The sequence below is a fragment of the Lutra lutra genome, chromosome 4 (assembly GCF_902655055.1).
Source record: "Lutra lutra chromosome 4, mLutLut1.2, whole genome shotgun sequence".
NCBI lineage: Eukaryota > Metazoa > Chordata > Mammalia > Carnivora > Mustelidae > Lutra > Lutra lutra.
The window spans coordinates 193696501-193712887 of record NC_062281.1 but is presented as its reverse complement, the minus strand read 5'-3'; the positions used below and the strand labels follow the sequence as shown (position 1 = coordinate 193712887).

Genomic DNA, 16387 nt, shown 5'->3' with positions numbered 1-16387 from the left:
TTTGCCAGTGCCCTCAACAGAAGAGGAAGAATGGGGTCACTGAAGGTCCCCAGTTTTCAGTGTGGGTAACCAGATGCTATAGAGGTCGTGTACAGAGGAGAGGGAGTCTGGGAGGAGCAGCCTGGGGACAGGTCCAGGGTGTCTTTTGGGGCCCATCAAGGTCAAGGGGCCAGTTCAGCATCCAGAAGGTGCCAACCAAGAGGTCCCAGCTGACAACAGAACCCTGGGGCCACATGACATACTAAAGACAGAAAGCGGATGAGACCTGCAGGGGAGCGGGGTGGGGGTCTCAGGGGGTGGGGGTGCCCCTGCCTGACCCAGAGACCCAGCGAGGCCCTCAGAGGTCAGCATTGGCCCCCATGCTAGGGTCTAACCACTTGGAGCTGCCTGGGGCTCACAAACCCTCCCGAGCCTGGAACTTCTACGCCCCCGTCCTGGGCCCACCAATCCAGAGACATTGCCAAGCCAACACATCAGAATGATCCCTCTTGTATCCCCAGGCTCCCTCCAGGGATGGGATGGGGAGGAACAGGGGCTCAAAGCACAGGTTCAAGGCCTGGATTCATGGCCCAGACCTACCCCCTGCTTCCCCCACGGCCTCGGGCAAGCATGCAGGCTCTCTGTACCTCCACTGCCTCCCCTGTGCAACAGGGGGTAATGGGGGAGAGGATTATATGAGCAGAACCACTTCAGAGCTTTGCAAAATGCTAAGCACTCACTACCCAGCAGCAGTTACGTGGGTCCCCACCATACAACCCTCCCCCAACTCTCTCAGTCCCCCATCCTAACGTTCTCCTTCCCGGGTCCAGCCTCTCCTGCCAGGACCCTCACTGTTGGTCTCAGCAGGCCGCCAGGTGCTGGGTCCTCACGCAGGCCCTGCCCCACAGCGGCCACCAGAGGGCGCACTCTGAACACGGCCTGGTTTGTCCCGCAGCTCCAAGGGCACCTGAACAGATCCGGACTCCCAGCTGGGCCGGTGAGCCCCTCCTTCGCAGTGTGCTGAGGCCCCCTCGCCCATGTCCACCCATTAAAACGTTCACTCTGGCTTGGTTCCCACACCCGCGCACCCACACACCTGTGCAGGGCTCTCTCTCCTTCCCCCCTCCAGCCAGCGGACTGGAGCGTGCATTCCTCCCCTCGCGGTGGGTGGCTGGCCCAGGCCCAGGGAGACACAGGACTCGGGGACGCAGAAGCCCGTGGTACTGCATCTCGACTGGCCCCCAGGTGGCAGTGTGGAGCAAGACAGACCCCCTCCCCCGAGCAAAGGTGCTGGGCCGCCTCCAGAGGAAAGGTCATGAGGCAGGGCAGGAGAAGATGGGCCAAATGCCCCCCAGCTGCCCAAGCCGCAAAAGCAGAAAAGCTGACACTCCTGCCAGGCGCTCTGGCCGGGCTTCGGTGGGCTTCCCCGGCAAGAGTGCCAGCGCTTGCCCAGGCTTCTCCCTGTTGAAGGGACAGGGGAGGGCTTAGGCCCAGGGCAGCAGAGCTGGGGGAGGGCATTCTAGAAACCAGACTCTTCTGGATGGAGGGGGAGGAACTTAAATGCAGCTCTCAGCCGGCTCCCCGCTTACTCTCTGGCTGCCCCCATCCCTCCTTGATGAATCCCCAGACCAGCACCATTCCAACGGGTGCCCCCCAGGGTTCCAGAAGCTCCCAAGGCCCAGGGACGAAGGAGGGGAGAAGCGCATGCAAACTCTCGTCCCGACCGGGAGTGGCTCCATGTCGCACACATCGGGCCTCGGGGCTGCCGGGCCTGGAATCTTCAGGCGACCCCACGTGGGCTGGGCGGCCCGCAGGCCTTACCCCGCTCCAGCTGTTGCAGTGCCGGGTGCTGATGATGGCTCCTGCCTCCTCGATCATCTTCAGGATGGTCCCACCGTGCACGTTGCCAGCCACATTGGCATCGTCCGGCCGCATGATCCTGGGTGGAAGAGAGAGAAGCATCGGGATGAGGCCACCGGGAAGGGCGTCACGCATGAACAGCAACAGCCAGAGGTCGTCCCAAGAGACCAAAGCCTCCTGAAGAAGGAAAAGGAACTTTCCGGGGGAGTTTGGTCAGAGCGGGCCGCTGCTCCGACAGCCCCAGACAAGGGTCCTGTCTCATGGGAAGGAGGGAAGGAGGCAGACAGCAGGACTGTGTCCCTGGGGCCGCAGGCACCCAGCAGGGAAGGGGTGAGAGCAGGGGCCTTCGGCAAAGGCAGCAAGACCACAGCACGGCTATTGGGGTTCCCAGCACACCTGCCCCTCCTGGTTCGCAGGCTCCCCAGCCACCTACAGGGCTGAATGAGCACCAGGACATAGGCTGTGACCCCGTGGAAGGCCACCATCGGAGTCCCAGAGGGGAAAACACACCCAGCCTCGGCTGCTCTGAGAAGTGGAAACGGGCCACGGCTCTGAGACTCCTGTCAGCAGGGGAACATCCGCCACCACCTGGCCCTGGCCTGCTGAGCTCTTAGGGGTGCCTGAGGGGGGCTGGGTGCCTCGGATCGAGAGCTGGGAGCCCTCCAGGGTTGGGGGGAACTGAAATGCCACCTCAGTGGCCCAAAGAGGAAAAATGTTCACATCCCTGCTGTCGGCAGCCAGTGGTGGGGAAACTCCAAGAAATCTCTGGAATCCCAAGAAGCCAGCTTGGTGCTCCTACAGTGGGCAACCCCAGTCTAGCTGGCACTTTCCCAAACCACAACCAGGCTAATGAAATCTGTCTTCACCAGCCTCACGCCTGGAGAGAGGATCCGCAGAGCACAGGCCACAGTCCCAGCACGCTCACCAACTCCTGGGGCTCCCCCAGCGCAGCCCCCCGGAACCAGCACCCTCCACTCGGGTCCAGAGAGCTCCGCCACCCTCTGGGGCTATGACCTCCTGACAGCTCCGCTCAGTGGCTCAGTCTAGCCAATCAGACCCCAAGATCATTCCTGGCTCCCACTCTTACTAGACGTGGGTGCGCCGGGCAGCAGACCAAACTCTCACTCCTCCACTTCCCTGTCTTTAAAATAGGCATAATAGGGGCGCCTGGGTGGCTCAGTGGGTTGAAGCCTCTGCCTTCGGCTCAGGTCATGATCCCAGGGTCCTGGGATCGAGCCCCACATCGGGCTCTCTGCTTGGCGGGGAGCCTGCTTCCTCCTCTCTCTCTGCCTGCCTCTCTGCCTACTTGTGATCTCTCTCTGTCAAATAAATAAATAAAATCTTAAAAAAATAAAATAAAATAGGCATAATAACTGAGCCACTGCACTTGACCATGGGAGGACAGAATCACACAAGATAATGCAGTTAACAGGCCCAGCCACGGTGCCGGGCCCGTGACCAATACCAGCTCATCAGCGGTACCCTACCCTCTAGGTGAATGTTTACCCAACCGACTGCAAGAAGTTTGGAAGCTCCAAGACAGAGCTGGAAGGTGTTACTTTCTCAGCAAATGAGCATGGACATCTTGGGGTAACTGACGGCAGACTGTTGCCCGCCCGCAGGTGCCACCACTTCATCCTGCGGGAGAGCTGGCTGTGAGAACCGAGAACCACTCCGGTCGTGGGGCTGTCCCCCCCGCCTCACTGGCTCGGGGCAACAGTCATGGGAACCTGACCAGAGGCCAGGGGAATCCCAGAGAACCGGGAAGAAGCTTCACTTGGCTTCTCAAACGTTCACTTAAAAATATTTCTTGAGTCAACTCAACATGGATAAAGACTTGAATGTAAGACTGGAAACCATGAAACTCCCAGCTGAAAACACAGGCTTACAGTAAGCTCCTTGACCATCAGTCTTGGCGATGGTTTTTTGGATCTGACTCCAAAAGCAAAGGCAACAAAAGCAAAAATAAACAAATGGGACTTTACCAAAGTAAAAAGCTTCTGCAGAGCAAAGCAAACCATCAACGAAATGAAAACACACAGGCGCCTGGGTGGCTCAGTCAGTTAGGCCGCTGCCTTCAGCTAAGGTCATGACCCAGGGTCCTGGGATCAAGTCCCGTATCCGGCTCCCTGCTCTGTGGGGAGCCTGTTTCTCCCTCTCCCTCTGCTCTTCCCTGCTGGTGCTTTCTCTATCAAACAAATAAAATCCTAAAAAAAAAAAAGAAAAAGAAGAAAGAAAGAAAAGGCAACCTACCAAATGGGAGAAAATATCTGCAAATCATGTATCTGATAAGTGGTTAATATCCCAAACATGTATAAAGAGTTCACACAGCTCAACAGTGAAAAAAAATCTGATTTTAAAAGGGGCAAAGAAGGGGCACTTGGGTAGCAGTTGGGTAAGCGTCTGCCTTTGGCTCAGGTTGTGATCTCGGGCTCATGGGACTGAGTCACGCAGCAGGCGGGGAGCCTGCTTCTCCCTCTCTTCCCAGCTCATACTGTCACTTTCTCTGTCTCTCTCAAATTAATAAGTAAAGTCTTTATTAAATAAAGAAATAAATAAAAGGGACAAAGTGGGGTGCTTGTTTAGCTCAGTCGGTGGAACATCCGACTCCTGATCCCAGGTCTTGAGTTCAAACCCATGTTGGGTGTGGAACCTACTTTAACCCACTGAGCCACCCAGGCACCCCATTTTTTTTTTAAAGATTTTATTTATTTATTTATTTATTAGACAGACAGAGATCACAAGTAGGCAGAGAGGCAGGCAGAGAGAGAGGAGGAAGCAGGCTCCCTGCTGAGCAGAGAGCCCGATGCGGGGCTCGATCCCAGAACCCCGGAATCATGACCTGAGCTGAAGGCAGAGGCTTTAATCCACTGAGCCACCCAGGCGCCCCGGGTGTGGAACCTACTTAAAAAAAATTTTTTTTTTAAACAAAACGGGCAAAGAAACTGACTAGACATTTTTCTAAAGAAGAGAGATATGGCCAACAGGTACACGGAAAAACATTTCACACCACTCATCACTGTGGAAATGAAATTAAAACCATGGTGAGCTTTCCCTTCACACCTGTTAGAACAGCTATTATCAAAACGATAAAAGAGATCTGGTGTTGGTAAGGCTGTAGAGAGGAAGGGATCCTCATGCACTGTTGCTGGGGATGCACACTGGTTTAGCCACCATGGAGAACAGCATGGAGGTTCCAAAAAAATGAAAGCCCGAACCACGACATGATCCAGCCATTCCCCTTCTGTGCATTTACCCAGAGGAAACGTAAGATGCCGCAGTGGTATTTGGAGCCTCCTGGGCGCTCATCAATGGCTGAGGGGATAAAGCTCAAAAAAGGAGGGAATCCGGTCAATCCTGACAACACGGATGGACCCTGAGAGCATCATGCTAAGTGGAGTAAGTCGGAGTCAGAAAGACAACTCTACCTGATCTCACATGCGGAATCCAAATCAGGGAGCTCAGGGAGAGAGAGCCAGCGGTCTGCTGGCTGCCTGGGGCCAGGCAGGGGGGCGGCGGGGCGAATGGGGCAGAAGGTGCAAACTCCCAGCACGCCGGAAACCAGTCCCGAGGGCGTCCGGGCAGCAGGAGGCTCTAGTTAGCCGTATGGCACCAGACACGGGAAAGGTGCTGAGAAAAGTGGCAGCCAACACTTCCACCCCCGGGAAAACTCTGCAGCCCTGTCAGGCGAGAGGTTAACGGTGGGAGGGGTGAGCCTCCTGCCACACGCGCGCCAAACCACCATCCTGCACACCTAAAACTGACACCACGGTCAACGCCAATGACATCACAATAAAGCTGAAAAATAAAATAGTAAAAAAATTTTTCAAATATTTTCAAGTTTTAGGGCTGCCTGGGTGGCTCAGTGGGTTAAGCATCTGTCTTGGCTCAGGTCATGATCTCAGGGTCCTGGGATGGAGCCCCGCATTGGGATCTCTGGTCAATAGGGAGCCTGCTTCCCCCTCTCTGTCTGCCTCTCTGCCTACTTGTGGTCTCTGTCAAAAAAATAAATACAATCTTTAAAAATATATATGTATATATTTTCAAGTTTTAAAAATTCGGGCTTAAAAATAAAATAGAAATTCAAGTCTATACTAAGGGTTTTGTTTGTTTGTTTTTTAAGTCTGAGTGAAGACGCAGCCAATTTAAATAACTAAACTAGAGGCACCTGGGTGACTCAGTCAAGGTTAAACAAGTGGCCTTCAGCTCAGGTCATGATCCCGGGGCTCCCTGCCGGGTGCCACTGCCCCTGCTTGTGCTCTCCCCCTCCTCTGATAAATAAATAAATAACAAAACTGCTGTTATCAGCCTCTTTCCTTTGTATCTGTTTTCAACTTAGTAAAGGACAGATGGTCATTTCTGCCCAGAGGCTGGTTGTCCCGGGGCTGCAAGGGGTCAGGGGGCTGGCCAGGAAGAGCAGAGCCCCTGGGTTCTAGAGCATCAGGGAAACTTGAGTCCAGCCTTTCCTAGAAACACCAGAGCTTGCCTCTGGGGGAGCCCGATTCCCCCCTCGGGCCTCACTTGGCCTGTGGAGCTGTGCCCCCCACGGTTGGCCCACAGCAATGCGGCGTGGTCTGGGAGGAAGGCAGACTCGGGGCCACAGGGCAGATGAGGAAGTGCTCACATCCGGCGGGGCACTGAGGAAGAGACTGATAAGGAGGCAGCCTTTGAGATAGTGTCTGGGGCCATCGTGGGACACTCAAGGGTCCCCAGAAACCCCACATCATCCACACCTGGCTGCCCCCAGGAACCCCCAAGGACACCCTGGGAATAAATGCCAGGAGCTCCAGACCGCACATCGTCGGAAATGAAAGCTCACTGGGACACTTGCCAATCCCCACACTCCTGGGTCACCCAGGTCCTGCATAAATACAGTCTTAATTCCCCAGGCCAGCTGGCCACTCAGGCAGCCCTGAGCCTCCGTCCACGGGACCTGCAGAGGCAGGGAGACCAAAGCCCGGCTCCCCACTCCCCTTGGCCCCAAACGGCTCAGGAGCTGTTGGGCAGGGCTGTCCTGAAACACCGGTCACTCCGTCGGGGACTTTCCCACTCATCTCACTTCCCTAGAGTCCCGCACCACTGGCCTGGTCCTCTCCAGGCAGGCAGGTGACTGAGGGGTGAGGACAGCCAGGAGAACATGTGGTCCATTGTCCAAGCTTTTGTTTTCCCATTTTTAATGAAGATGTGGATATGAAAAGTGCTTCACTTTGCTCTTCACTAATAAGAATGAGAAAAGCAAGCCCAGAGAAGCAGGCACAAAGCCAAGGGAGGCTTCTACATCTGCCTCTCACCTCCTGGACCTAACTGGCCACTTAGCCCGCTGCCTCAAGGGTCACCAGCCCCCAGGGCTATCAGTGGGGGAGGGCGGCCCGGCATTGCCCGTCGACACTCCAGCTGGGCTGGTGTGCTCCGATCCAGAGCTCCGCTCATCCGAGCTCGTCCTACGGACGTCGCCAAACATGATTAAACCTGTTCCCCCTGAGCTCCATGTACCTGGCCTCACAGCAGACGCCTTGAGGACAGGCCCTGTCCCCCTGTTGCTTGACCCCACACAGAGCTTTTATACTGGGTTGAACTGTGTCCCCCAAAAGATATGCCCACACTCTAGCTCCCAGAACCTGTGAACAGGACTTCTTCAGAAATGAGTCTTTGCAGGCATGATCGGTTCAGCGAGGTCATCGGGGGCACTCCGATCCAAAACGACTAGTGTCTTTTTGAAAAGAGGGAAATGTGGACACACCAGGGAGGAGGCAGAGACCAGAGTGACGTGTCTATAGGCCAAGAAATTCAAGGGTGCCAGGAGCCACCTGAAGCTGGAGGAGGTGAGGAAGGATCCCCCCACAGGGCCCTCAGGGGAAGTGAGGCCCGGCGGACACCAGGATTCGGGGCCTGGGACCTCCAGGCTGTGAGAACAGACATTTCTGTTGTTTTAAACCACCCAGTTTGTGGTCACTGGCTATGGCAGCCTGAGGACACTCGCACTCGGGGGTGGGGGGACTGTGCTCCACCCACAGAAGACAGCATCGAGGGACAGGTGAGCCCCACGGGACCTGCAGCGGTGGCTACAGCCGGAGCCTGACACTCAACTCCTGCGTCCCGAGCCCAGCCAGCCCAGGCCAGGCCCCAGCACAGGGGGTTGACCACTCCCCCCACCTCCACATCCCCCCAGCCCTCTCTGATTCTGACACCACAATGTCCCTGCTAAAATACAATACTGCAGGGGCGCCCAGGTGGCTCAGTTGGTTAGATGTCGGCCTTCGGCTCAGGTCATGATCTTGGGGTCCTGGGATCAAGTCCTGCATGGGGCTCCCTGCTCAGTGGGGAGTCTGTTTCTCTCTCTCCCTCTGCCCCTCCCCCTGCTCCTGCTCTCTCTCTCTCTCTCTCTCTCAAATGAATAAAATCTTTAAAAAAATAAAAGAAAATACAACATTGCAGCGTGAATTCCATGGTAAGTGGGGAGGGAGGTGGTTTCCTCGATTCAACGGGGAAAGCTGAAATAGCTCTCTGAGGTAGAAGGTAGTAGGCAGCACAACGCACAGCCAGACTCCCGGGACAGATAAAGTCCTCTCGGGTTTTCCACCTGTCCCAAAGATGGGCAGAGCCATCAGGGCCACAGCTGTGGTCCAGGTGGGGGCCTGCAGGGCGGCCAGTGCCAAGGACACCACAGAGACAGTGCCGAAGGTCCCCGGACCTGTCCCTGTGGGGCAGCGGTGGGTGTCCCGAGCAGGGACAACCCCAGGGTGCTTCTGCCCTGACCTAACCCGCAGCAGTAGCGGCCGAGCTTCGAGCTTCGAGCTCCGTTCGAGGAGCCACCGCCTTGGCAGGGAGCCAAGGACGAGCAGGTGCAGTCGCTCCTGGCCGGACAGGAGCTGGGGGGCCGACCGCAGGGTGTGCACATGCCAGGAGGACCATGTGGGCTGGGGGATGGGACAGGTTCAACCAGGCAGCCCCGACCATGGCCATGTGAACACCCCACCTTTCTACAGGAGACCCCGCCAATCAGAAGCCCAAGTGACCCTGCTTCTCCTCTCCAACCTGCTGTCCAAGAAGGTTCCAGCAATGTGCCTTCAACCCCAGAGCCCCCACCAGTCTCTAGAAGAGGCAGGGATAGAGAAATGGCTGGGCCAGGAGAAAGTCCCTGGGGCTCCTCCAGGCCCCAGAGCAGGAGTGGGAGGCACCGATCTCACCCAAAGGCCCAGGCTCACACTTCGGCCAGGACCGGGGAATGAACCAGAGAAAGCTCCAGGTGCAGCTGGCTGCCCAGCACCCACGGATCCCAAGACCCCAGAGCACCGGGCGGCTGGGCAGGCAGGAAGCGAGCAGCGCCCCACACAACCACAGGACCCTGCTGGCAAGAGAAAGGGGAGAACCGGAAGCAGCACGGCCGCAGAGAGAAGCGGCTGCCAACCCGGGGCCATGCTTCCCCGCCCTCAGGCTGCGGTCCTGCCGAGGGGGCGACGTGGGGGCTGGACCTCCTGTCCCAGCTTCAGCCCCACCTGACGTCCGGAGCAGCAGACCCAGAGCAGGCACAGCTGTCCTTGGCCACAGGGAGCCAGCCAGCCCCCACACGGGACGCGGGGGGGCGCATCCCCTCTACCACCTGACCCTGTGAAAGTGCCCCCAGACAGACCATCTGCGACAGTAGCCCCACAAGAGGAGAGGGGGAGCACGAGACTGATGGTACCTGCTCAGCTGGGAAGCCATGCCCGCTGGGGCTCGTCCTGGGTCCCGAGAGAAGCCGGGGGCTAGTGGCAGCCAAGTCACCCGCCTCCTACTCCAAAAGCACCGTCCCAAGTCCCCGCCACCAGGCTGCCCAATCTAACCAGGAAGAGGCTACCTCACCAATCCGGAGAGTCTACCAAAAGCCGGTGTCATAGAAACGTCGCTTTGTAAATAATGACAGTGGAGGAGAACACATCTCCAAGCCCTTCCACTGCTGTGCGTGGGATCGAGAAGTCACACAGAGATGGCCGCCATCTCTGAGAAGCCTCTGGGGGGCCCGAGACGGGGCAAACGCCCACCTAGGGTCCCGGGAAAGGCTGGGCTCTGGGCCCAGAGCCACCGCACACCTTCTGCGCTTCCCCAGATGCACACAGGGGAGCAGGGTCCCAGGCCAGAGTGAGACTCACAGCAAGGGTCGCATCAGGGGCAGAGCCCAGCATCCTGCCCAGAGGGGCTGGCATCCGACACCTGTCCCCAGGCTACCTCCAGGGTTCTAGGGGCCGGGTGAGCCGCTGGAAGGGAAGTGGGGAGAGGAAGCAGCCAGCTCTGCCAGCCCCCGCTCTCCCGTGGCCGCCACCGCACAGACCTGCCTCCTCCCTTCTCCGGGGCCAGGCGGCCAGGGGCAGACCTTCCGTCCCCCAGGGGGCCTGCCCTTCTTCCCTCCCACTGGGTGTTGGGAAGAAGGAAAGCAAGCCATCAGAGTGGCCGAGGAACTGGTGTGACGTTGGCAGCCCCAGGAGAGGAGGCTGGGTGTGTAATTACCGTCCCCGCCCCCCAGGGCCACCCCCACGTGGGGCCGCCGTGATGGCGGCTGTGAATGAATGAACCGGCCTGCAAGCCCCGTGAGGGACCTTTCCTGGACTGTACACCCGGCTTGGCTCCTGGGCATGGGTCCACCTCGCCGGGGGGCGACTCCAGCAGGTACCATGCTCAAGAGGTAAACTTGGGCCAGAGCCCCAGAGGGGTCCAGGCCAACTCAGCCCACGGCCGCTCTCACCACCAGAGCCCCGGCGTGCTCCTGGCTGCCTCCCTAAAACACGGCGATCTGCTCCTGAAGGCACAGCTACCATTGTCCCACGGCCTCTCACCTTCATGTGAAAAGAAACAGAGGCAAAATTCCAGACTGACCAGCAGCACAGCGGCGCACTCCGCAGGGAGGCCGGCCGGGGCAGGACGGGGTTCAGACGGGCCCAGGCACCACACCTGAAATGTCTACCTGGAAGGGGAGTCAGGGCAGAGTCTGGGCGGAAAACCTTCCCCAAGCCTTCCCCTACCCTCACAATCCGAGGGTGCCCTGGCAGGACGGCGGACCTCCTTCAGCCCCTCAGCTGTCCGAGACGCGGCTTCAACCTGAGTAGAAATGACCCCATTTGCCAGCAGCCCCGAGGACTACTCCTATAGGGCAGGGACTGGGGCCATCCTGCTCACCGCGATGTCCCCAGCACCTGGCACTACGCGGGACACAAAGCAAAGTGCCATAAACAGGTGTCAAATCAAAGAGTGATCCAGTCCCTGAGAGACACAGGTGGACAGAGCCACCACCCCACCCACCCTAGGTCCCCTCCAGTCAGCCGGGTGCTCCGGCCCCGTGCGCACCCGGCCAACAGCCTGCGCCTCCCCCTGCCCTCCCTGCCCAGAGAAGCCTGGCCACACTCTCCTTCCCTAGAAAAGGCCAAGAGCGCTGTCCCCACAGGCCACCACAGTGGGCAGTGTTCTGGGTCCGGTCAAGCCCATCTATCACCCGCGGGCCAGAGAAAAGGCCCCCAAGGCCACGGGTGTCCACTCCAGCCAGGGGGCATCCCAGAGCCATGTGTCCAGACACCCCACCATCACAACCAGGGCCCCCTCCGGCCCCACCCCCACCCCCAGCCATCCCACAGTTGTCTTACAACTTGGCCTTCCCCCTGAGACAGGCCTCGCCAGCTCCCTTCCTCAACACTTTCAGGGACGCACCCCTCCGAAGCCCGAGCATGGTCTCTGAATGTCTTTTCCAGAGCCCCGGCCAGATGGGACCCAGAGGGGTGTGTCAGCCTGCCCGCTGTGCCCTTTGGACTCGGCCGCATTCCTCTGGGCCGGCATCGCTGCCTCCCTAAGCAACGCTGGCTTCTCTCTCCGCCCTGGTCTCGACCCTGGGTGCGCTGGGCACGCGGCCTACCCCAGGTAAGAAGCAGCCACCTCACCACTCCCAACATTGTGTGTGCCCGTGACCTTCTCAGATCCCTTAAAATCACAGGAAATTGGAGTTGAAAAGAATGCTGGAAATTACTCGCTTCGAGCCCCAGCTTCTACCAGTGGGGAAAGCAGGCCCGCGGAGGTGATGGGGGCAGCCCCCGTGTCATGCACACCTAGAGGCGGCATCAGGCACCTTCGAGGGAACATCCCGGGAGGCGCTGGGCTGCGGAGAGACGCAGCCTCCCACACACCGCAAAGACCTGCCGTCCTTGCTGGCCAAACACCGCCCAGGTGATGGGGTGATGACTCACAGACGGATGAGAGGCCACAACCTGCCCCACCAGTTCCTTCCCAATTATGGAAAGATCATAAAAATGCTCCAAGACCGGCTTCAAGGGAAGCCGTCCTTGCCGGAGCGCACGGGGATCCCCCGTCCACCTAGAGGGAAGCGTCGAGGCAAGCCACAGACTTCAGACCCAAATGAGGCTCTCTCCCCATTCTCGTCATTAGAAGGAAGAATGTGTCAGTTCCAGAATGATCCACGGAGTGACAGGCAGACCCAATGACTTAACACCTGCGTACATGGACACACCCTGAACCAGGAGAACTAAGACTTAGAAAACCCAAACAAAGCCCATGGGGAAGTGCAATGAGGGAACCCTGCAGGAGACGACACCGGGGGACACCCGCAGGTCGTCCCACAGCTCCAGCGGAGCAGCGGGGCCGTGTCACCTCCACTGGCCACACAGCCACGCCGACTCTCCGCAGAGCGGGCTCGTCCGTTGTCAGCCTTCCGAGCAAATCACTGTGAGACAACCAGCAAACCAACTGAAATGACCAGGAGGTGGTTTCTGAATTAACCAGATGCCCGGAGAGGTTCCCGGCAAGATGATCCGAACGGCCAAAAGACAGGGAACAGCACAGGGAACAGCCCAGGAGCCCTTCACGCAGGAACCGGCAAGTCAAACGCCCTCCGTGCGCATGACAGGACAGGATCTGACTAAGGAGGAAGCGGGGGCTGATGCCCGCTACCGCGCGGAAGAGTCCCCAAAACATGATGCGGAGGGCAAGCAGCCGTCCCAAAAGGCACGGTTCTGTGGACACGAAACGTCCAAGCAGGCCGGTCCAGAGACAGAGAGCAGACCGACTGACGGCCGCCAGGGCTGGGGGGTGGGGGCAAATGGGGCGTGACAGCTAAAGACCACAGCGCTTCCTTCAGGGTGAAGACAAACGTTCCGGACTTAAACCACAGTGACGGCCGCCCAAGCCTGTGTACATACCAGAGCACACCGAGGGGCACTCGAGTGGACGGGATGCAACTTACGACCCAACAGAGCCGTCGCCACAACACCTGCTGCAGGCCGCTGGGGGACACAGGCCCCCCTGCCTCCAAACACTCGGCCCAGGAGAGAGCTCCCAGACTTGGGCCCAAAGAGCACCACGCACAGCTGGTCAGGGCGGCGGCTTCGAGGCTTCTGAGACCCACAGGCCACCAGCTCCGCTCACGAGCAAGGCTGCGCTCCGCTGAGACATCGGTGGCAGCCGTTTTCTTCAGCTTTCAAGTAGAAATACCACACAAGGGGCACCTGGGTGGCTCAGTCGGTTAGACGTCGGCCTTCAGCTCAGGCGATGATCGCAGGGTCCTGCTTCTCCCTCTGCCTGCCGTTTGCTCTCTCTCCCTTTCTCTCTCTGGCAAATAAATAAATAAAATCTTAGGAAGGAAGGAAGGAAGGAGGGAGGGAGGGAGGGAAGGAAGGACGGAAAGAGGGAAGGAATACCACACAATCTAGCGATTCCACTTCTGCATATTTACCAGAAGAAAATGAAAACACTAATTCAAAGAGATATGTGCGCCTTGATGTTCAATTCAGCATTTTTTACAACAGCCAAGATTCAGAAGCAAGTGTTCGTCGACAGAGAAATGGATAAAGAAGATGTGTTACACAACCCCCATATGCACACACACAAAGGAATATTACTCAGCCATTAATAAAAAGGAAAAAATCTTGCCATTTGTGACATGGGTGGACCTGGATAGAGGGTATCATGCTAAGTGAAATAAATCAAAGACAAATACTGTGTTTTACTTTTATGTGGATCTAAAGAACCAAACCAAACCAAATAGAACAGACTGGTAAATACAGAGAACTAAGTAGTGGGGGGGGGGCAGGTAAGGGGAGGAAGAGGTACAAACGTCCATTCATAAATGAAACCAGTCACAGGTGCGTAAAGTACCGCACAGGGGATACGGCCAAAACATCGTGATGACTGCAGGCGACGGACGGCACCTACACTTCCGGCGAGCACTGCGTGAGACACGTGAATGTCCGCTCACTCGCCACACATCGGAAACTAATCTAATACTCCGCGTCCACTGTACCTCAATTAAAAGGAAGAGTATTAGCAACAGGTTTCAGATGCCACAGGTTATTCAGGCAACTCCAGGCTGGCCTGTGGGTGTCCCCATCTCTCAGGTCCTGATGTTTATCAGGCACACAACATGATGGGGCACGGGGGAGTGTCAGCCTGTCATTCAGGGAGACTGAGTATTGACCCAACAGGATCTGGTTTCCTGAGACACTGCCAGGCTCCAGAAAGCATTTCAGCCGTTAAAGCTCTGGATTCCAAAGGCACATCTGAGTACAGCCAAGGAGCACAGACCAAGCGTGGCATTTATGGAAAATGACGGCCACCCGCCCTCGCTCACCCTGATCAGTTACAAGGCTGAAGTTCCCACCTGCCAAGAGCCCAGAGGGTCATGAAATATTTAGGCGGCTCGAGAAGAGACTGGAATTGGAAGCCCGGGGACTTTCAACCTGTGGGGAGCGGGGCCAGTGACCATGTCACAGTGACCTGCAGATGGCTGGGGTGTGCCAAGGGAGGCCAGGACACAGGCTGAGAAATCAGAAAACACCTCTGAAGCATTCCCCAGCACCCCATTCCCTGAGTGGCCGCACGGCACATACACCAGAAGCCCTTCTCAGACCCCCCAGACAAATCTTCGGGGGGCAGGTACTTCAGCTGAGGCTTCTCCCTTTCCCAGGGTGAGCAACACCCTGGCCTTTGGGCCATGAGCCACACATTTCCCTGAGGCTAAGAGAACCTCTCAGTCTTGTGCTGAGTTTGGGAGGAGACAAATCCTGCCTTTGACTTTTAATCCTACCCATTCATAAACCAAAGTCGGGGCACCAGGCCGTGTCTGGGCAGCTGGCGGATCAGAGCTCTCCCCATCACCTCCCTTGAGCAGGTGATGAGACACACCAGCTCGGCGTCAAGAGACCTGAGTTCAGTGTTCGCTGTGCTGACCGCAGACAGGTCACTCCTGCCCTCAGTTTCCCTATCTGTAAAACAGGGAGCCCCTCTGCCCCCGGGGCTGAGGGCTGAGTGGCATGAAGGCTGCAGACGGGCGCCAGGGCAGTGGCTCAGACTGAGGGTGCGGCCCCCCCTGCCGGCCGTTAGGAGGCTCTGCCCCACACCCAGCGGGCGGGAAAGCTAGTCGTGCGGTTCTTTGTGCGGAGAAAGGAATTCTTTCTCCCTGTACTTCAGCCCAGCGCGAACATGACCTCCCCCATTTGGGTTAAACTTCTGATTTCCCTGATGCACCTGATGCCCCATTAAACGTTCTTGCTGGCCCATGGGGTACATTCAAGGTCACAACTACTACAGACAACCTCCCGCCTTGCAGGGTTTTAAGCACACTTGCGATGGCCCATCATGCCCGCTGGGCCTGGCTATGCAAGTCCGAGCCTCATGGAGCACGTGTAAGGGCACCGAGGGGTTCTGGCAGTCTGGCATGGCCGTGGACGGTTTCCAGCGGGGATCTGCCCCACGGGAGGCCTGCACAACCAGCCTGCCACCTGCCCTGGGATAGTTGGGGACAGCACACCGCTGCAGGGACAGCACACCGCCACGGGGACAGGAGGGTGGAGGAGTAGGAAGGGCAGAAAGACCAGAAGGGGGCCTGTTGGTGTTCTGGGAGGTGAAGTGGGAAACAGATGCAGAAACAGAGGCCCGGCCCACTGGTGAAATGAAACCACGTGGGTGACCAACACCCCACGTTCTGTAGGGCACTTTTACCTGGTGCCCCTCTGCTTCTGTCCTCAGGGTCAGGGAGAGCCGAGGGTGTGGGGCAGGTTTGTGGCTTCCCCCTGGGATGCCGACAAGGACCTGGGACTCACAGAGACTGTCCCCATCTGGAGAAAGAGGTGTGTCCACATCAAAAGAACAAAGCTGGACCCTTACCTCACACCATCTATGAGAAAGAACTCAAAACAGGTAAAGCCCTAAAAGAACAGAGACTGCAGAAATCTTGAGAGGACACACGGGTAACCTCCTGACCCTGGACCTGACACCGTTTGCTGGATCCGACAGTGAAAAGCACAAGCAGAGTCAGAAAATAAAAAACATGAATTGGATTACATCAAAATCCAAAACTTCTGTGCTTGAAAGCATAGCATCCAAAGTGGCGAGACAACCCACTGGATGGACGAAATCTTTGCAAACCATGCATCTGAGAAGGGACTTGTATCTAGAATCTGGAAGGAACTCTCACCACTCAAGAATAAGACAAAGAAGCCCAATGAAAAATGAGGGAAGAAATTGAACAGACCAAAATGTACACTGTCTGGGAAGCACACAAAATCCGTACAAAAAG

The 16387-nt window shown here is 57.4% G+C and overlaps 1 protein-coding gene across 9 annotated transcripts in view; it reads right to left on the bottom strand.

Moving 5' to 3' along the window:
- The window catches only part of ACOT7 (acyl-CoA thioesterase 7), a 96987-nt gene that overhangs the window by 63684 nt on the left and 16916 nt on the right, over positions 1–16387 (bottom strand). For 6 of the 9 annotated variants that reach the window (XR_007126528.1, XM_047724975.1, XM_047724974.1 and 3 more), the window contains exon 2: positions 1801–1918. Coding sequence is in view for 8 of the 9 variants with exons in the window: in XM_047724975.1 (XP_047580931.1) it covers positions 1801–1918 (118 nt within the window). In the remaining variant the exon portion in view is untranslated. Of the gene's footprint in view, positions 1–1800; positions 1919–9523; positions 9654–11450; positions 11556–16387 lie in introns of those variants that run through there. The other 3 variants (XM_047724978.1, XM_047724976.1, XM_047724977.1) reach the window with 2 other exon arrangements.